This window comes from Mustela lutreola, chromosome 2, assembly GCF_030435805.1.
Source record: "Mustela lutreola isolate mMusLut2 chromosome 2, mMusLut2.pri, whole genome shotgun sequence".
Classification (NCBI taxonomy): domain Eukaryota; kingdom Metazoa; phylum Chordata; class Mammalia; order Carnivora; family Mustelidae; genus Mustela; species Mustela lutreola.
Window position 1 is genome coordinate 8,911,565 of NC_081291.1, and position 19,080 is coordinate 8,930,644.

General features: G+C 57.5%; 3 protein-coding genes across 4 annotated transcripts; 2 read left to right on the forward strand and 1 right to left on the reverse strand.

Annotated features, from left to right (window-relative positions):
• Positions 1 to 389: 389 nt before the first annotated feature.
• TRIR (telomerase RNA component interacting RNase) lies at positions 390 to 3,806 on the reverse strand. Of its 2 annotated transcripts, XM_059160095.1 has the most exons (3): positions 3,407 to 3,792; positions 1,138 to 1,215; positions 390 to 822 (listed from the first exon to the last, which is right to left on the reverse strand). In XM_059160095.1, the coding sequence occupies exons 1-3, from the start codon at positions 3,749 to 3,751 to the stop codon at positions 715 to 717; spliced, it is 531 nt and encodes a 176-aa protein (XP_059016078.1). In that variant the 5' UTR covers positions 3,752 to 3,792; the 3' UTR covers positions 390 to 714. The 2 variants fall into 2 exon arrangements, with proteins under 2 accessions (XP_059016078.1, XP_059016079.1); XM_059160096.1 differs by lacking the exon at positions 390 to 822 and having other exon boundaries at positions 1,139 to 1,215; positions 3,430 to 3,806.
• A 1,405-nt stretch (positions 3,807 to 5,211) lies between these two features.
• Positions 5,212 to 10,454, forward strand: GET3 (guided entry of tail-anchored proteins factor 3, ATPase). The gene is made up of 7 exons (XM_059160093.1): positions 5,212 to 5,397; positions 6,236 to 6,383; positions 8,327 to 8,475; positions 8,559 to 8,709; positions 9,305 to 9,412; positions 9,502 to 9,699; positions 10,108 to 10,454. The coding sequence occupies exons 1-7, from the start codon at positions 5,237 to 5,239 to the stop codon at positions 10,237 to 10,239; spliced, it is 1,047 nt and encodes a 348-aa protein (XP_059016076.1). The 5' UTR covers positions 5,212 to 5,236; the 3' UTR covers positions 10,240 to 10,454.
• A 3,748-nt stretch (positions 10,455 to 14,202) lies between these two features.
• Positions 14,203 to 18,584, forward strand: BEST2 (bestrophin 2). The gene is made up of 9 exons (XM_059160101.1): positions 14,203 to 14,364; positions 14,473 to 14,567; positions 15,255 to 15,488; positions 15,583 to 15,737; positions 16,082 to 16,159; positions 16,340 to 16,492; positions 16,579 to 16,659; positions 16,852 to 17,006; positions 17,484 to 18,584. The coding sequence occupies exons 1-9, from the start codon at positions 14,213 to 14,215 to the stop codon at positions 17,905 to 17,907; spliced, it is 1,527 nt and encodes a 508-aa protein (XP_059016084.1). The 5' UTR covers positions 14,203 to 14,212; the 3' UTR covers positions 17,908 to 18,584.
• The last annotated feature ends 496 nt before the right edge of the window (positions 18,585 to 19,080 follow it).

A 19,080-nucleotide genomic window follows, 5' to 3' on the forward strand; every position in this document is an offset into this window, starting at 1 on the left:
CTTCCCCTTTTTGTTCATTTCCTTCTAGAAGGGCAGGGAGTGTACATGGTCTGTTCTTTTCACTCTTATGACCCCAAGGTCCAGAACAGCAGAGGCACACAGTAGGCATTCGTGTCAGCTGAATGAAGAAACTGACAGTTCTGGCCTGGCCAAATGGGGCTGTGATGGGGCACTGAGCATGAGCAGCACCACTGGGGCTCTGTCAGGGGTAGGGGGTAATGGGTCCTCAGGAGAGTCTCATCACCAACAGGAGGGGATGCACCCCTGTCTGTCCCATACCCCCAAATAAACCCCTCACCAAGCCAGACCCAGGACCAGGTGTAGAACCAGGCAACGGGAGAAGGGAGTGCTTCTGGTGGAGAACAAAGAAGGCAAACCAAGCACACAGCTCCGGCACTAAGTCAAGTTCTTTACTTCCCAGAAGTGATGGCTAAGGAGGGGTGGAGTGGGGTTGGGGGTGAGGAAGACAGAAAGAGCCAGAGAGAGCGAGGAGGTGGGAGGAGAGGGGACAGTAAACCACTGTTCTAGAAGTCTCAGGAGGCAAGTGCTCAAGGTAAAAAAGAGTCCTGGAGAACCATCCGCGGCTGCGGGAAGCATCTCGATTTCCTTCTGTGTAGAAGTCCTTGGGGGGAAAGGCTGCCGCCGCTGCCGCTGCATTAAATAGTTATGTACATCGCAGAGAGTCCCAGGCCGTAGGCAGGCGGGGGAAGGGGGTCATTTCACCAGGGGCCGAGTTTTATCATCATCGCCACACTGATGGGCTTTGTACTTTTTCACCTCTGCCATGTACTTGGCCCACGCATCACCTTTACTTGTTAATACCTGTGGGTGGGGAGGGGGGCATATAGGGGTTGCAAGGGGATACCAAGGCGGCCAGGAACTGGGGTCAGGACTGTCCTGAGACAGCTGACCCCCCCCCCCACACACACACCCTGCATCACCCTTAAGGTCCTGGGTTCGAGGTAAAGATATGCAGACTTGGTTTATCTGGGGAGCCTGTTGAAAGCCTCCACCCCCACCCAGCCCCTGCATCCAAGGCCCCGGGAGCTGGACAGAGAGGGAAAGGGCTCAGCAGCCAGGCACTAAGGCTGGAAGGGAAAGGCACCGCGGGTGGCTCCCCATAGCCAGCCTGCTCACCTCATCCTCCGTCTTCTGCTTCTTGGCTACTATTCCCGTCTTGAGGGCTAGTTTGTTTCCGCCTCTGCGCTTGCCCACCTGGGTGAAGGGACAGAAGACTGCAACGGTTACAGGAGCCGGGCCCGCCCTTGGCGGTGCTGAGGCCCACTACACCTTCCTAGCCCGGCCCGGTGGCCCGTCCCGACGCCGCGCCCAGCTCCGCCAGCCGGCCAACCTGCGCAGCAATCAGAGAGGAGCACACGCGATTCTTAGCGCCTGCCCTGGGCCCATGATGCCCTGGCAGTCGTGGGCCCCTGGGCTGCCCTCCCCAAAAGCAAGAAGAACCCCCACAGGCTGTCCTCTCTCTCCAAGCTGAACCCTCACCCTCCCTTAGCAGGGACCACACAGGCAGCAACAGTTCCCTTTACTGAGCACTCACTGTATGCTAAGCTCTGTGCCAAGTACTTTCAATGTATCATCCTTCACTTTTATAGCTGCCCTAAGAGGAAGGTTACAACCATCCCCAGTTTGTAGATGAGGGAACACCTTTGAGAAGGAAGAGGGCCTACCCCTTGTTGGCAGCAAACTGGATTTAGGGTCAGATGGGTCCAAGCCACAGAGCAGTATCCTTACCCACCAAATGACACTGTCTCCCCTGCACCAAACCTGGCCTCTTTAAGAGTGCCCCTTGGTGAAGAAAAGAAAAAATCAGTGACAACTACTGCTACTCCCACTCACAAAAGGTCACTCAGCCTCCATCTCTGGTTCTTACACCAAGCCAAGAACCTAGATCCATCCTGACATACTCTCTTCCGCCAACTTATGTCTCACCCCAGACCTCATCCTAGTCCTCCTTCTCCCACCAACTGAGCACTTTGTGTCCACAGGCAGCAACAGGCTTCACAGGGTTCATCCCATCTCTACCCCTGCACCAGACATCAAGTAACCTGTGCTGCTGGGACTATCCCCACTCATTTTTAACAATGAAGAAAATCAGGCTTAGAGAAGTTAGATCACTTGCCCAAAATCACACTGTTAGCGCTAAGACCTGACCTCCAGTCTGTTACTCTCAAGTCAACACTTTTCTCCACAGCACAGGGACTTGACCTCTGAAAAAATTAATATCTGGGCTGGAATTAGCTACTTTTTTCTCCCCCCCCCCTTTTCTTTCTTTCTTTTTTTCTTTCTTTTGGTTGTTAAAGAAACTTTTAAGTATGTCTTTTTTTTTTTTTTTTCCCCTAAACAGGCTGTACACCCAACATGAGGCTTGAACTCTAGACCCTGAGATCAAGAGTCGCATGTTCTACTGACTGAGCCAGCCAGGCGCGTTCATGGATTCGATCTCAACACCAGAAACAAAGCAAGCTCAGAGCTGACCATTGATATAGTTGCCATTTATTTAGCCTAGAATTTCTTGACCTCACACTGGTGACATTTTGAACTGGATCAATTTCTGCGGGCAGGGGGCTATCCTGTGCATTGTAGGACGCTGAGCAGCATCTCTAGCCTTTACTCAGAGATGTCAACAGCAGCCCTCCCCCAATTCTGACAACCAAAAATTTCTCCAGACTGCCAAACTGAAGGGGTTTGGGAGGGAGGAGTGTTCATTCCCAACTAAAAGCTACTGGTGGTTTAGCCCCTTCTATAAGACAAAGCCAGTACTAACCTCCGGGATGGCCTTACAAAACCCTCATCACATCACAAAATGCGATGGTAACCATATTTGCAAATGGGAAAATTGAGGGTAGGCCAGGCCAGACACCCCAGGAAAGCAAAGATCTTGTCATGGTCAACACGGCACATCCAGCACCCAGCACAATGATCAGCATAAGGTATGGTGCTCAATAAATGGACACTGCAGGAATGAGACTCAGGGAAATAGAGCAAATTTCCTAAGGTCACACAGGAAGCTCTGAGTCTCCAATCCACACCGCTCAGATTCCAGATTTGAATTTGCCCCTCTTCCCCATAGTGGGAGATGGTCCCAGTACCCAAGTTTAAATACCACTCAAATAGGAATCCCGGTAAACTGATTTCCCCATCCCCGGAGCGCTGTTTCGAATGCAATTCCCGGGCTCCCGGTCCCCGCGGGCGGGCGGGCTCAGGGGGTCCCTACCCCCGCCCCCAGACCTCTCTTCTTGAATCCAGGTTCCGGATCCTCAGCGGGCGACCCGACGGCCCTCTCACCGGGGCCGGAGGGTGGACCTGGATCCCGATACCCTTTCTCGGGCCCCGATTCCCTCTGCCAAGGCAGGCCCTGGCGCCCGCCCCCACCCCCGCGGCTCCTTACGAAGCTGAGCGTGGGGCCCGGGCCGCCCTTCCTCTTCAGATCCCCAGGGCCCGCGGCGGCAGCAGGCTGGTCGGGTCGCGGCGGGCCCGGGGGCGGCTCCTCCTGCCGCTGCCGCTGCTCCTCCTCCATCTTCCGCTTGAACAGCTCCAGGAAGCTGCCATCGTTGGCGAACAAGTTCACACCGCCCGACACTGGGCTAGAACCCGCGCCCGACGCTTCCTCGTCCCCGCTCTCGGGCGACGTCCCGGGCCCCGACTCAGCCCATCGGCTCCCGACGCCGCCGCCGCCCGCGGGGCCCGGCGCCTCCCGGCCCGGAGGCTCCGCCCGTCTCCCTCGGGCAGCCATTTTGTCGCCAGGTGCCGCGCAAAGGACTCCGGGAAGGCGGCTCCGGCCCGGCGCTTGGCGCCCGACTTGCCCTGTCCCGGGCAATGCATGCCGGGAAAAGCGGTCTGGCCCTCCGGCGTCCGCAGCAGGGGCGGAGTATAAGGGGCGGGGCGAACGAGGGGGTAAAACCTGACGCCAAGGGCCCGCCCAGCCAGCCACGCGGATTTTTATAATCCAGTTAGAATTGGGCAGGCGTTAAGCACAGTCTCCCCGGGAAGGGAACCATTGTCTGGGCCTGGGACTGTAGCTGGCTCTCCGGAGTGAAGTTCCCACTTGACACTGGGAGCACATTACCTTTCTGGGGCTCCCTTCTTGCACTAGAGATAATCTCCCTTCTGGCCCCAGGGATAATCTCTGTGAGAGAAAGGACCCCATCTGAGAGTGTGTGTTCAACTGACACACCACCCCGAATAGAAATGGGGATGTCTCTGGTTTGGTTGGGTACCTGCCTCTGGAACGGAGCTCTCATTTGGGAATGGGAGTACACCTGGCTTTGTGGAGGTGGGGTCCCCACCTGAAAATAAGGATGTTATGGGCTGAAGTGCTCAAAAAAAAACTCGCGGGAATTTTTTGACTATAGTCTATCTAAGGTTAAGAGTGTTCGCCAAAGGCCTGGGACCCAGCGGTATTCCTGCCCAGGACAGAGGTTCAAACAGAATTCGCTGGAATCTCCCCTCGAACAGAGAGCAAAATGAGAGAAGGCTTCCGGGAATAGGGTCCCTTCTGCGACGAGGAGCGCAGTTGCAGGTGTGGTCTCTGCCCTCGCCTGCCCAGCATGGGGCTCAGGGCGCACTGGACGAAGATCTACGGACCTCGCCCACAACCAGAGTAACTCTCCCTCTAGCTCCGTTGCGGTCCGGGGACCTGTCTTCGGCCAACGAATCGGTTTGTCTGTGATTGGTTTGCGTCAAGAGCCAGGTGGCTCACAGCCAATTGGAGAGCAGAAGAGACGGACCTGAGGCGATGCTGGGACCCAATTTAGAGAATAAGGACAAATGATCGACATGAAGTTGAACCTATGGAGTCAGGCCAGGGCGGACCGCGGATCTAACTTCGTGGAAAGGGCATGGACAGGGTGTTTGGCTGGTTGCTAAGGAGAGGTTGGCGGCTACCGGAACGTGAGACTGATTGGTGAAAGTAAGAAAAAATGTAGCCAATGAAAGGAGAGCTGAGAGACTTGGGAACCAGTCAGAGAAGGGGAGTAGTCTGGAAAGTACCAATAGGTTAATTCTGCAGGGGGAGTCTCTGAAAAAACTTAGACAAGAGGGAGACAAAGTGAATCCTAGAAAAGAAAGACATTGGAAATATAGCTTCTGTTACCTCCCAAAAGCCAGTACATGAGGAAATTAATTCAGGCTTCTGGACTTGATGGGTATGTGCTAGGCAATTTCCCCTGTAGGTTCTTTTCATGGTGCGCTCCGCTTGATCACGTGAGCCGGTTCCAAGATGGCGGCAGGGGTGGCCGGGTGGGGGGTTGAGGCAGAGGAGTTCGAGGATGCGCCTGATGTGGAGCCGCTGGAGCCCACGCTTAGCAACATCATCGAGCAGCGCAGCCTTAAGTGGATCTTCGTCGGGGGCAAGGGTGGCGTTGGCAAGACCACCTGCAGGTAAGGAAGCTGCGGCAGGGGCCTGGAAGACGGGTGGGATGTACCACCCGGCGAAGGGGAGGAGGCTCCGGAATGGCTCTTCCACCCCAAGCCAAGCAAGCGGGCTGGACCAGGGTCTTCCAGATTGTACTCCCAGAAGTTACATGGGGCAAATGGAAGATACTACCTGAATGCAGGCTTGGAACCCTCTGATTTGGACTGCCCCCGTTGCGGCTCAAGGGCAGACCCACATTGAAGCCAGCGCACGGGAGCCAGGAGAGCACTTAGGTGTCCCAGTCAGCTGGACCGTACCAGAGTGAGCTCGGAGTAGGGGGAGAGGCAAACTATCCTAGTCGGGGAACCTTGACATTCTCTGGCCACGTGGGGGTAGAGGTGGTAGGCGGGAGGGGAGGCACGTGATTAGACCATTCCTGTCAGCTGGGCAGAGGGGTTAGGGGTCCCTGGGGCAAATTATCCTGAACCCTCCTGAATATAGCGGGCGATGCAAGGGACCCTTTAGCTTAACGTTTAGGGAGGGGGTACAGGGTCAAGCCAGGCTGGCTGGACAGCTGGACCGTGCCACTCTGTGCCAACAAAGAAGCAGCGGGCATCAGGCTAGACCAACTCAGACAGCTGAACCTTATCACTGTAGACACAGTAGGTGTCAGTAGGTCAGTAGGTGAAATCTGAGAGGGTCCCTATACAGGGGTTAAGTCTTGATACCACAATTACCCATATTCTGTCCCAAGGCCCCTGTCAATCCAGATCCCCTGCTCCTAGGCCCTCTGTAACCTCTTGCAGACCTAGGGAGCAGAGCCGGACCCCTCACTCCCTGTCTTTTGACCTTTCCCTTGCCTAGCTGCAGCCTAGCAGTCCAGCTTTCCAAGGGGCGGGAGAGTGTTCTGATTATCTCCACGGACCCAGCCCACAACATCTCCGATGCATTTGACCAGAAGTTCTCCAAGGTGCCTACCAAGGTTAAAGGCTATGACAACCTCTTCGCCATGGTGAGTGGAGCCGGGCCCAGCTCCCCACTCTGGCAAAGGCCCTTCAGGCTCTCTCTGTGAACACCCACCATCAGCTGCCATGTCCTGCACATTCTCCATCATCCCTCAGCATACCCACAGGACAACAAGCGTTGAACGTTTGCAGAGCAGAAAGGAGGGTGGCGTGACCAGAGTTTAGTGAACAAGGGGAGGGAGGGAGATATCATAGGTCAATCACAGCTACATGGTATGGATCTTGTAGGCCACTGGGAACAGCTCTGTTTGATTCCAAGTTTAATAGGAAGCTGTTCATTTTAAGTAGACCAGTGTCATGGCCAAATTCATTTTTCAGAAGGTTCCCTATGGCTGCCATGCATAGAAACTCAGGTGGGGGGCAAAATGCTGGGAGAAGTGGTCAGGGGAGGAAGAAGTAGTGGGCTCCAGCAGGCACATCAGATCTAGAGAGACCACTCTGGGAGTGGGCGCAAAAGCCTTCCCAAAATGAGTGAGCTGAGGAATGGAGACAGTGATCGCCATCATGGCAACTGAGAAATAGGGCCATTGCTGGAAGCAGCTGAGGTGGGTGGTGTTATGGAGGCTTTTTTTGGTGGGGGGCGGAGCTGGAGAAAGGAAATGCTGGAGCATGTTTGCTGATGCAAATGCTCCAACAGGAAGGGACAAGTGAGGCTGCAGGAGGGAGCAAGGATGCTGGCAGAGAACGTTCCTCAGGCAGATCAGGGGGTGTAAATTTCACTCCGCTCTCAGACCCAGGACATGGAGGCAGGGCAGGGTAGGAGGCACGGGGACCTTTTGTGTGGGGAGATAAGGGTGTTGGCAGCCAGTGGCTTCTCTTTCCAATCAGGCACAGCACTGATCTTAGCAAAGAGCAGGGGGTGAATGGGATGGATAGGGTTTAAGGCAAAAGAAGAAACTCCTGAGGGTGTGTCTGGCTTGAGTGCCTGTTGGGGATTGTGTTCAGGAATGGGGAGCAGTGTGAGAAATGTTTCTCAGGGGCATTCCCCAGCTGTTCGCCTCGGTGCAGCCATCGCAGAGAGCTGGGAATAACGAGAGTGAGGATGTTGCCAGCCACAGGGCAAAGTAGGCACCCTGTGGAGCCCAGGCTGAATAAGGGTGCCGGCCACGAGGGACACTGACAGTGAACAATGGCGACAAGATAGCCCAAATAGGTAGGAGGCAAGGAGGCCCAGGGCAGAGAGTGAGGGGTGGGAGCTTAGAGGTGGCCCAGTTACTCGCAATAACCCATCAAGGGTGTGACTGTCGGGGGTAGTGGGTGGCAAGCTCCCTGCAGGGAAATGACCCCTGAGGCCAGTGAGTTGGGGGCTTCACCATGGGACATGTGAAGTCCCCAAGTCCCCAAGGGCTGCCATGAGAGGATGAAGAGAGGCACCTAGTCCAGGGCAGACCAGACCCTGGGGACAGTCATCCCTTCATGGCTTCCACATACATGTAGAGGGCCCGCTGTGGGCCAGACACTTCTGGGTGCCAGGGACACAGCAATAAACACAGAAAAACCTCTGTCTTCACAGTGCTGACAGCTGATAAACATGATGAGTCAACCATGTGAGGAGGGGCGGGGGCAGCTGGGGCGACATTAGATGGGATGGTCAGGGAACACTCTTGTTAGAGAAATGATCTGCACAAGGTCAGGGCCCCAGTTAGGGGAACAGCCAATGCAAGGGCAGAGCCATGGGCTTTGACTTCCCTCTGGGGCACTGATCACAGTTTACAGTTTTCCATCTGTTTGTGAAATGGTTTGGCTACTTGTGTGACCACACGGGACCTGAGGGGCCAGGGGGAGTGCCGTAGCACCTCAGGGGTATCCCCAACGATGAACTGACGGGGAAAGCTGGCATTTGGGGCCCTTTGTGGGCTCTCTCACCTGCTGCCTGGGCGAGAAGGCTTGACGGGAGCAGCAGCCTGAGTCTTGACCCTTCGGCCCTCAGGAGATTGACCCCAGCCTTGGCGTGGCTGAACTGCCTGACGAGTTCTTCGAGGAGGACAACATGCTAAGCATGGGCAAGAAGATGATGCAGGAGGCCATGAGCGCCTTCCCCGGCATTGACGAGGCCATGAGCTACGCAGAGGTCATGAGGTCAGGCCCGGCAGCAGGGGCAGGCACTGCCTGGGGCTGGGGTGGAACCGGGCAGACAGGCCTGACCCTCGTCTCTCCCGCAGGCTGGTGAAGGGCATGAACTTCTCGGTGGTGGTGTTTGACACGGCGCCCACAGGCCACACGCTGAGGCTGCTCAACTTCCCCACCATCGTGGAGCGGGGCCTAGGCCGCCTCATGCAGATCAAGAACCAGATCAGCCCCTTCATCTCACAGGCAGGCAGGGCCCCAGGGCTGCCGGGCACCCCCGTGTCAGAGTGTGTGGACGAGCAGTAGCAGAAGCCTTCCCCACACACGCCCTCTCAGTCTGCGGTTCCCCGGGGTTGGGTTGGCTCTTAACCATGAGGGTGGAGGGAGACTGTCCGCCTAGTCCATAGGATTTGTGTCTTGCCCCTACCCACGGAGTACTCCAGACAGAGCTTGGAGACCCCTCCTCCTGAGCCAGGTGGCTCTGGGCCTCCCCTTCCTTGTCTGTCAAATGGAGTTATTAGCATGACAACCCCAGTGCCCCCACATTTCAGCACACCACCACCCTCTCCCTTGGTGGTGGGTGGTCCCCCTACAGGGACTTGTGCCTCAGTACCACAACTGTTGGAGGAAAGATCTACCTGTGGGGAAACTGAGGCTCCAGGAAGTCAAGCCCTCTGGCCACAAGCCCCCAGAAATGCCAGAGCTGAGTTGACCCCGGGCTGCTTGAGGGCCTTTTACCCCAGGAGGTGTCAGAGGTTATTTACTGGTATTTACTGCGTCCCCAACCTGCATGCTGTAAGGCATCCCAGGTAAGCTGTGAGCCCCACCCCACCCCCCACAGATGTGCAACATGCTGGGCCTAGGGGACATGAACGCAGACCAGCTGGCCTCCAAGCTGGAAGAGACACTGCCTGTCATCCGCTCCGTCAGCGAACAGTTCAAGGACCCTGTGAGTCATGGTACGGGCGGGTGGTGAGAGGCTTGGGACGGGGACAGGGCCGGAACTTGCCCTTTGCTGTCCTCCCTCATACCCTGTAGGAGCAGACAACGTTCATCTGCGTGTGCATTGCTGAGTTCCTGTCCCTTTACGAGACGGAGCGGCTGATTCAGGAGCTGGCCAAATGCAAGATTGATACCCACAACATCATCGTCAACCAGCTCGTCTTTCCTGACCCCGAGAAACCCTGCAAGATGTGTGAGGCCCGCCACAAGATTCAGGCCAAGTACCTGGACCAGGTGTGCATGCCCCACTGCCTGCCTAGCCCTCATGCCTTTGACCCTGGAAGTTGGGGCCTGGTCCAGCCCAACCAAGGCCCCATGGATCAGTTACTATATTCTCTGACCTTTTAATCCGTCCTGTCTTCTAACCCTCTGCCCCAGCCTCCTGCTTTCACCCTAATTCTGGCCCTTGAAGACAGTAACTGGCCTGACCTGGTACCTCTGACCGCAGGGTGGGGGAGGCCCAGCCCAGTGATCTCTGACCTCACTGGTCTCACCCCTACCTATCAGCATGTGAAGCCCCTGCCCCACATTCTCCCCTGATCCTGGGAGCCCCCCAACCCAACCTCTCCCATTGACCCACATTCTGTCCCTGCCCTACAACCCCCCCTGACCGCCACCATCTGCCCTATGCCCTGGTCACAGATGGAGGACCTGTATGAAGACTTCCACATTGTGAAGCTGCCGCTGCTGCCCCACGAGGTGCGGGGGGCAGACAAGGTCAACACCTTCTCTGCCCTCCTCTTGGAGCCCTACAAGCCCCCCAGTGCCCAGTAGCACTGTGCCAGCCCCAGACGCTACCATTTCACACCCACCCTCCATTCCCCCCCCGGGGGGCAGAGTTTGCACAAAGTCCCCCCATAGTATAGGGGGAGCCACTTGGGGGGCGGGGGGCGGGGAGGAGGTCTGTTCCCCCTGGTGGGGCTGAGGGGGCTATAGCTGCCCCCACCTCTCCCTGCCTCTCGCCCCTCAATAAAATGATCTTAAACCACTATGGATGTTGATGTGGAGGGGTTAGGGATCAGCACCTTTAGGTACAGTTGCACAGGGTGTACACTGCTCAGAGATGGCACATCTAGAGGGACCAAGTCACACCAGAGATCTAATAGAGGTGTATGTTTATTATGGTAACTTTGGAAGGAGGGTATCTTCTTTAAGAGAGAGTCTTTTTCTAAATCAGTGGGTAGCAGTGTCCCTGCTGGGCCTATAAAGTCTGTAGTAGAAGGGGAGCATCTGCCTGCTTCCTTTGAGGTTCACAGCGTGAGAACTCGGAGGCCCCTTGGCCAGCCCTAGGTTGATGGGGAACGGATTAGGCCGGCAGCAGGCCTAGCACTGCCTGCTGTTTGGTTTAGGAATTAGTGGGCGCCCTGGGCAGAGGTTGGGCCTGCCAGACTGAGGATTAACAGTCTCCGCCCCATGATTCCTGTTCCCATGGGATGGCATCAGCTCTTCCCAGCACAGGGCTGCAACAGGGGGCTAATTAGGAGGCAGGGTGGTAGAGGACTCAGGTCAGGTGGGCCCCTGAAGTCCTATCTGCCTAGAGAGCAGCCTCACTGGATGATAGGCAGCATGCTTCCTGCAGTTTGAACTCCGGTCCTTTTATCCCTAAAATGGAAACATAAAGTGTGGCCATTCAGAATCATGGCAAAATTGACCAGACCTTGGAAGGGTTTAGCACACCAGCTTGGAAGGCATTTAGTGGGCTCACTTACCCCTTCACTCCTCCCCCTGCCACTGCCTGGACAGCAGTGTTATCCCCACTTGAGAGCCCCAAGACTGGGGCATTTGCAAGTTCCAAGCCAGAAGCTGGTTCAAGGGGACAGGAGGAGGATGCCTGAGGACATGCATGAGTCAGGAAGTGGTGTTGAGGCTGCACACGGGTGGGCCAGGGTGTGCATGTCGGGGGAACCCAGCCCCGAGCCTAGACGTGACTCCCCCACCACCACCACCATTCCACTGGGTGTGTGCAGGCAGGTGTGGACAGGTTGGGGTGGCCCTTGTAAATAAATACAGTGGTGCAACCTGTGACAGACCCCAGGCTCCGAGCCAAACTGCCTAGTTCAAAAACCAGCTGTGCCTCAAGCCATGTGTCATCTGAGCCTCAGTTTCCCTACCTGGATAGTCGGAATAACAAAAGCACTGGTTTCGTAGGTCCACTTGTAAGGACTCGGTGAGATGAAGTAAGCAGCGCCAGACTCCGCCAGGCACAGAGCCGCCAAGGAGTGTTTGTTATTCTTTGCTGTAACAATTACTCCGCATGTGAACCAGCCTGGGCAGCCCGGGCAGCCTGCCCCAGGACCAGCGGGGGTCCAGCAATCAGAAGTGTGTGGGGACATATGTGAGTTGGGGGAGGACAGGCTGAGCACAGAGTGGGGGCTAGCTGTAGTGCGTGTAGGGATGCAGCCTAGGAAGTGGGGGCCCCTGGTCACGAACCGAGACCATCCTCGAAGCCCATGCCCTCCCCCGGTCCTGAAGTGAGCCACGCCACTCCCTCATCCCCTTTTATGGGCTGTCCGGCAGCTGGACAGCGGAGATTTGGGTCTGAGGGTGGCCAGCCCAGGCCAGTTCCTAATTACCCCGGGGCAGGGCAGACATCTGCCAGGCTGGGAACACGGTGTCCTGGCTGGCAGGGCTGCAGGGCAGGGCTGCAGCAGGCCTTCTAGTGCACACGGGGAACATGAGGGGCTTCAAAGGTGCCCATCTTGGGGTTGGAGCTCTGAGCCTCCGCACCTTCCACACTGGGTTATGAGTTTGATGTTGGGGATAAGGGGGCTATTGTGGTAGGCAGGGAGGGGGGTGTCCCCCTTTGTAGGGGTGTCTGTAAAGGAGGAGCATCTGCCTGCATCCACACCAAATTAGGGGACGAGGTTGTGTGTTCATGGCACTACTGAGAGTATCTGAGAACTGAGGTTTGTGTATGGGTGTGGGTGCTTGGCACACTGCGGTGAGGGTTATGGGGGGGGCATGAGCCCATCTGGTTAGAAGGGTCTGCGGGACTGTAGGGGAGGGGTCTATGTTGTAGGAGTGGTTTGGGACCCTGCTCTGACCCCAGGACCATGTGCTACTGTGTTGAGGGCATGTGTGCCTGCATCTGGTGTGTGATCACAGCTGAGTTTGTGCAGGAGAGATTGGGAGTAAATATATGGTCCCTCCCATGTGACGCTGTATGGTTGCGTGTGTGAAGGCATTCTGGGGTCTGTGCTTAGCGGTTATGTGACCTTGCATATCTTTGTTCCATGGTGCGATCATGAGGGAATGCGGCGTCCCGGGTCCTGAGTGGCTGGAGTCCCATATGGATGGATACCTGAGAGCCGAGAGCCTGATGGGTTAAGGTCCATCTGCCCATATTCAAATGTTGGGGGTGGGTAGAGCTACCCGTGTCTTGTGTGACTTCGTAAGTCTTTGTGACAGTATAGACTCCCTTGTGTTACCGCATTTGTGGGAGGTTGTGTTCTAAAAGAAGCTCAATTTGTGTCTCGGTCTATGGTCTATGGTGTGTCTTTGTATGTGCATCCTTGTGGAGTGACACACCCTCACTCAGCAGTGTGTGTGTATGTATCTCTTGAGCTGGGAAGGAGACAGTCACTGCCCCCTCCCCCAGCTTAGGTCCAAGATCCCTTGGACGGGCCAGTGACTAACTAGGACAGAGACAGGGAGGAGCGCGGGAGGACAGGGTGGATTGCTCCCCCTGCCCCAGGTAACAAACTGGCAGGACTTCGCCAAACAAACTTCCGAGGCTGCAGCCAGAGGGGGGCGGGCTAGGGAGGGGCTGCCCACGCCCACTCCCTAGCCCCCTCCCCCCTGGGTCTGGCCTCAGCCCCACCTAACACTGAAGTCACCCGCCCATTCTGTCCCTGGCCCCGTGTGTCTCTGCACCCTGCACCAGGTGAGGAGGGCCCAGGCCTGGGGGAACAGGATCCTGAGGAGAGACAGGTCCTTAGGCAGGAATCCATCACTCCTCAGGGTGGGGACTTAAGGGCTCTGAAGGCTGGAGGGGAATGGACAGATGAAAGGGTCCATGAGAAGGGGGGAGGGACAGATCCTGGGCAGTTAAGTCAGTCGGCAGTAGGTAAGCTGGGGGAACTGTATAGGGAAGAGACCAGCCGGAGGAGAGGGCCTGGGGCACAGAGCCTGGGGGACTGGAGGCTTGGAGACTGGGTTTCCAAGGGCTTCAGAAGGGCGTGCAGGGGTGGAAGATGAGCTGAGACTGGGAGCTGTAGGGGTGAGGTGGGGGACTGGCTGAGATGGGACCTGTAGATGGGGATCTAGGCTGGGGAAGAGCCGGAGTCCTAGGACTCTAGCAACTGAGGCGCTGGGGACTCGGGGAGTGGGGAAGGCTGTAGCTGGAGCCCAGGAAAGGGGGCTGGGGTTGCATAGAGGGCTACTGGGGCTGATTCCAGGACCCAAGGGTCTTGGGGGTGGAGGGTGGAGGGTGGAGGGAAAGGCCTGGAGGGTAGACGCCAGTTGCTGAGACCAGGAACCCTGGGAAGAGGGAGGCCAACCAGAGGGGGTTTGGGAAGGACTGGGGGGCTAGGGCCGGACTGAGCATGCTTGGGAGGAGACCGGGACCTGGGCTCCGGACGCGGCCGAGGAGACCACGGTGCGGGAGGGGACACCACGCTGAGTTGGCCCGCACCTCTCCGCCGCTGTCTGCAGCCGGGGGGGGGGGGGGGGGGGGCGCGTTCCTCCGCCCACAGGCTGGGGTCCGCTTCAGCCCCCTCTCCTTAGGCGCAACCGGCCCGGCGGTGCGATGACCGTCACGTACACAGCCCGCGTGGCCAATGCGCGCTTCGGAGGATTCTCGCAGCTGCTGCTGCTGTGGCGCGGGAGCATCTACAAACTTCTGTGGCGCGAGCTCGTCTGCTTCCTCGGGCTCTACATGGCGCTGAGTGCCGCCTATCGGTGAGGCGGCCCTGGGCTGGGGGGCGCCGGCCAAGGAGCTTAGGGAAGGGACCTTGGGTGTGTCCTGGAGGGAGGCTCTCCTGTGACCCCCTGCCCCCTCCCTCGCAGCTTCGTGCTGACGGAAGAGCAGAAGCGTTACTTCGAGAAGCTCGTCATCTACTGTGATCAGTATGCCAGTCTCATCCCTGTCTCTTTCGTGTTGGGTGCGTTCGCTCCGGAGTTCCCCAGAAAGCCATTTCCAGGCCTTTTGGAGACCCCATTCCTCAAAACACTACCCCCTCAAATCCAACCCCAACAGACCCATATTTCTACATCTTTCATGCCAGGTGTGGCCCAATTTACAGAGACCTTGGATGTCACCTGGTTACAGTAAGCCATATGAGCTCCGTGTCACCCATAGGCTTATCCTTGGCCATCTCAGGGTCTCCCCCCTGTGTCTGCAAGAGACTCCTAATGGCTCCCTACATGTCCTGGGCCCCAGGGACCCCTCCAGTGACCCCATATGACTCCATCCTCTCAAGTACAGCCCGGAGAGGACATTTCTCTGACAAGTCAGTGACTTCACGTGACCCCAGCCTCCAGTTTCAGATCCCCACGCTCCCAACCCTGGGTGACAACCTGTCTTTGTAGGCCCTGTGTCTCCATCTCCATACTGAGATCCCAATCCCACATGCCAGATGACAATCAAATAGCCGGGGTGACCCAGCCTGCTCTAGCCTCTCTGACCAGAGGGCTGCCTCCCTCCCCCGATTCAGCCCAGGTGGCCCCGAGAGGTGGGTGGGTGACAAGCGTTCCCGGGTATCTCTGAATGCAGATCGTGTATCATTCCTCTTGCCACGACCTGGCCCTAGGATCCCCACTTAGCCCCCGCATTGCCGGCTGTCCCTCAGGTTTCTACGTGACGCTGGTGGTGCACCGCTGGTGGAACCAGTACCTATGCATGCCGCTACCCGACGCGCTCATGTGCGTGGTGGCAGGCACGGTGCACGGACGCGACGAGCGGGGCCGCCTCTATAGGCGCACGCTCATGCGCTACGCGGGGCTCTCGGCTGTGCTAATCCTGCGCTCAGTGAGCACCGCGGTCTTCAAGCGCTTCCCCACGGTCGACCACGTAGTGGAGGCGGGTGAGGCTCCGCCCTGAAGCCGGGCGGGGGGCGGGGCTGAGGGCAGGGGGCGGGGCGAGTAACCTCCCACCCACCCCGACTTCACCCCCTCCAGGATTTATGACCCGGGAGGAGCGGAAGAAGTTTGAGAACCTGAACTCGTCCTACAACAAGTATTGGGTGCCCTGTGTCTGGTTCTCCAACCTGGCTGCTCAGGCCCGGCGCGAGGGCCGCATCCGCGACAACAGCGCCCTTAAACTGCTGCTCGAGGTGGGCCCGCCGGGAGGTCATTCATAGAAAATTCCAGGGAAATTACACCTCCCCGGAATTGTGTCAGACGGCGGCGTGCCACGCGCCTCCCACGAGGCAGAGTCCCAACACCGTTAGCCAGCAGGCCCCAGGTGCACACTTACCTCTAGGGGGCCAACTCCCAGGTACCTAGATCCCCTACCCCAGATGTACACTCCCCACTTAGTACTCTCCCTGGAGACCCAGAAGCACACGCTGTGACCCACCAGGTAACCACTCGCCTCCAGCCCACGTACCTACCCACACCTGATCCCCATGTGTGCGCCCGCAATTCAGGCCCTCTCGTGACTTGTATCTGCACCCAGGAGCTGAATGTGTTTCGGGGCAAGTGTGGAATGCTCTTTCACTACGACTGGATCAGCGTACCCCTTGTCTATACCCAGGTAACCCTGTAATGCCTCCGTTTAAATCGGGCATCAGATGCTCTGACTCACTGGTCTGAAGGAAAAACTGAGGGCCAGCCAAGACCCCCCGTGCCAGTGATGCCCCATCCTAGTCCTGGGCTCTCCAAGACCTGCTGAGATCGGGAGAACCCTAACCTGGTGACCCACCCCGCCCCTCAGGTGGTGACCATAGCTGTGTACAGCTACTTCCTGGCCTGCCTCATCGGTCGCCAGTTCCTGGACCCAGCTCAGGGCTATGAAGGCCACAACCTGGACCTGTGCGTGCCCATCTTCACCCTGCTGCAGTTCTTCTTCTATGCGGGCTGGCTCAAGGTGGGTGGGGCCCAGAGGTAGGGCCACCCCGGGAGGGATAGGCACGGGTTCGCAGGACTCTACCAGACTATTCTCTCCCCCTTCAGGTAGCCGAGCAGCTCATCAATCCCTTCGGAGAAGACGACGATGACTTTGAGACCAACTTTCTGATCGACCGCAACTTCCAGGTGAGACTCGGTTGTGACCATCCGGGGCTCCCAAACCAGCCTTGGCCCCACCACCCGCCTAGACTTGTCAGGGCTTGGACCCTGAACCATCCTTTCTTTGGTCACCGTACTCCTAACCCATCCTGAGGGGTCCACCCTGCGGTGCCCGCGCTGTGCCAGGCTCCACCCGGCCCCGCATGCCCATGCCCGCAGGTGTCCATGCTGGCCGTGGACGAGATGTATGATGACCTGGCCATGCTGGAGAAGGATTTGTACTGGGACGCAACCGAGGCTCGCGCCCCCTACACCGCAGCCACAGCGTTCCTGCTGCAGCAGCCCTCCTTCCAGGGCTCCACCTTCGATATCACGTGAGCCCGCGGGATGTGCGGGCCCAGCGGTGGGGCCTCCTGCAGGAGGAGCTTCTGGCCCTGAGGGGATTATCCAATCGAAGGGGCTATAGGACACCAGGACGGGGCCAATTTGGAGAATCGGGGCTAAAACCTAAAGTCTGTGAGGACTAGAATGGGGGGAGAGGGCAGCAATCCGGGTCAAGGTCTGGGACGGCCACTGATTGGGGGCAGACCTAAGCGCTAAGGCCTATGAGGATTGGAGGGGAGGCCAGAGGCAGTGCCGGAGACGCCGCCGTCACAATTGAAGCCTGAAGGGCTAAGTTTGAGCTTAGCCAAACCCAGAAGATGAAAGCAGGCTCTCGAGAGAAGGACCAAGTTCTTTTGAGATAAGTGGGACAAAGGTGTGGGTGGAACCAGGAGGACCAGCGTGTCTCGGTCTCTGTCAATCAAGGAGAGCAGCGAGGTCGCAACGCTGAAACACTGCCCGTCCCACAGGTTGGCTAAAGAGGACATGCAGTTCCAGCGGCTGGACAGCGCAGACGGACCGCTGGGCGAGGCGCACGGCGACTTTTTGCAGCGCCTCCTGCCGGTAGGCGCAGGCATGGCCACGGGAGGCCTGCTCGGCCGGCGCCTGTCCCTAATGCGCCGCAAGAACAGCTGCGTGTCTGAGACGTCCACAGCCGCCAGCTGCGCGTGCGCAGGCGCCCCCGACGGCGCGGCCCCGGAGTGTGGTTGCGGGGACCCGCTGCTCGACCCCGGCTTGCGGGAGCCAGAGCCGGACCTCCCCGTCGGCCCCGAGATGCCGGTTCCGGGGGCCGCCCCCGAGCCCTTCACAACCGTGCCTATGCCCGCGCCGCGGGGACCGGCTCCTCCCTGGCTGCCCAGCCCCATTGGCGAGGAGGAGGAGAGTCTAGCCTGAGGCCCTCAGGCCTAGGATCCCCAAGGACAGGGACACAAACCCCGACAGGGAACGCAGGCAGCATGTGGGGCCTGCATAAGCCGAGTGTGGACTCTACCTGTCCGATTTCGACCGGTTCCCGCCTCCTGCGCGCGGTCCTTCATGGCTGGCACTGGGGCTTTGAGTGCCTCCTGTGGGCCAGGCACTGGGCTAAGGGTGAAGGATTCTTCCAGCTTCTTTGAACAGCCGGTCCTTCCCAGCAGCTCTACTTCCCTCCTTCCACCGCCTGAGAGGACCCATCAGTGTGCCTTGCCTTTATTTTTTCCTTAAAATGGAGATGTGAGTGCCTACCTCATTGAGTTATGGGGATGAAGTAACGATTTTAGAGTGTTGATCCATTATAGGTGCTCAATAAAATGTTAATGGTTTTTACACAAACATTATTAGCCTGACTTTTCCTGCCACGAATTAGGCTAAGTAAGATTTGAGAATTCTTCCAGATTCTTTGATCGCATGCTGCCTTTTTCTTCCCAAACTCTGCCCTCTGAAATGACCCCATCAGTGTCCATGGCTTTACTCATTCATTAATGTAGCAGCCGGTCCCCAGACCACAGGCTCCTCCTCTCAGTCTTGTCTTATGATTCTGCAACTGACTTCTCTGCCCCAAGTCCCTGCATTCTCTGATACCCCTTCAGCGCTCCCAGTCTTAATTCAATCATATGGTGAATTCACACGTCCAGCCAGGATCCCTCTCCAGATTCCAGACTGGGAGAGCCATCTGTCTGCTTGGTATCTCTGTGCATCACCTTGAACAGAACATGCCCCCGAAACCAGCTCCCTCTTGGCTCCCCAATCTTCCCCAACTTATCTGTTGGCTTTGTTCTTCTGGGTGATAGGCCCAAATCTGGGAATCCTCTCCAACTCTTTCTCTTACCCCCTCCCTGTCCACCTAACAGCAAGTCTTATCAGTTCCGTCTTCAAATTGTATCCAGAATCCGACCATTTCCCGTTCCTCTAGGGCCCACATCTTAGAGCCCCCAATGTCACCCATCCACTGGGACCAGGAACCACTGCCCTTGTCTCCCAGCTCCGGCCCTAACCATCCCCAGTCTGTTTCTTCTACAGTAGCCAAAGAGAGCTCATGAACACCTAAGTCAGGTACTGTCCCTCCCTTCCTTAGGACCTACATGATTC

Coding starts and splice junctions, on each gene's coding strand:
- TRIR (XM_059160095.1), bottom strand. CDS start 3,751: ATGGCTGCCCGAGGGAGACGGGCGGAGCCTCCGGGCCGGGAGGCGCCG. Junction 1,216..3,406: donor CGGGCCCCACGCTCAGCTTC/GTAAGGAGCCGC, acceptor CCCTTCACCCAG/GTGGGCAAGCGCAGAGGCGG. Junction 823..1,137: donor AGCAGAAGACGGAGGATGAG/GTGAGCAGGCTG, acceptor CCCCACCCACAG/GTATTAACAAGTAAAGGTGA.
- GET3 (XM_059160093.1), top strand. CDS start 5,237: ATGGCGGCAGGGGTGGCCGGGTGGGGGGTTGAGGCAGAGGAGTTCGAG. Junction 8,710..9,304: donor TCAGCCCCTTCATCTCACAG/GCAGGCAGGGCC, acceptor CACCCCCCACAG/ATGTGCAACATGCTGGGCCT. Junction 9,700..10,107: donor AGGCCAAGTACCTGGACCAG/GTGTGCATGCCC, acceptor CCCTGGTCACAG/ATGGAGGACCTGTATGAAGA.
- BEST2 (XM_059160101.1), top strand. CDS start 14,213: ATGACCGTCACGTACACAGCCCGCGTGGCCAATGCGCGCTTCGGAGGA. Junction 16,493..16,578: donor TCTATGCGGGCTGGCTCAAG/GTGGGTGGGGCC, acceptor CTCCCCCTTCAG/GTAGCCGAGCAGCTCATCAA. Junction 17,007..17,483: donor GGCTCCACCTTCGATATCAC/GTGAGCCCGCGG, acceptor CCCGTCCCACAG/GTTGGCTAAAGAGGACATGC.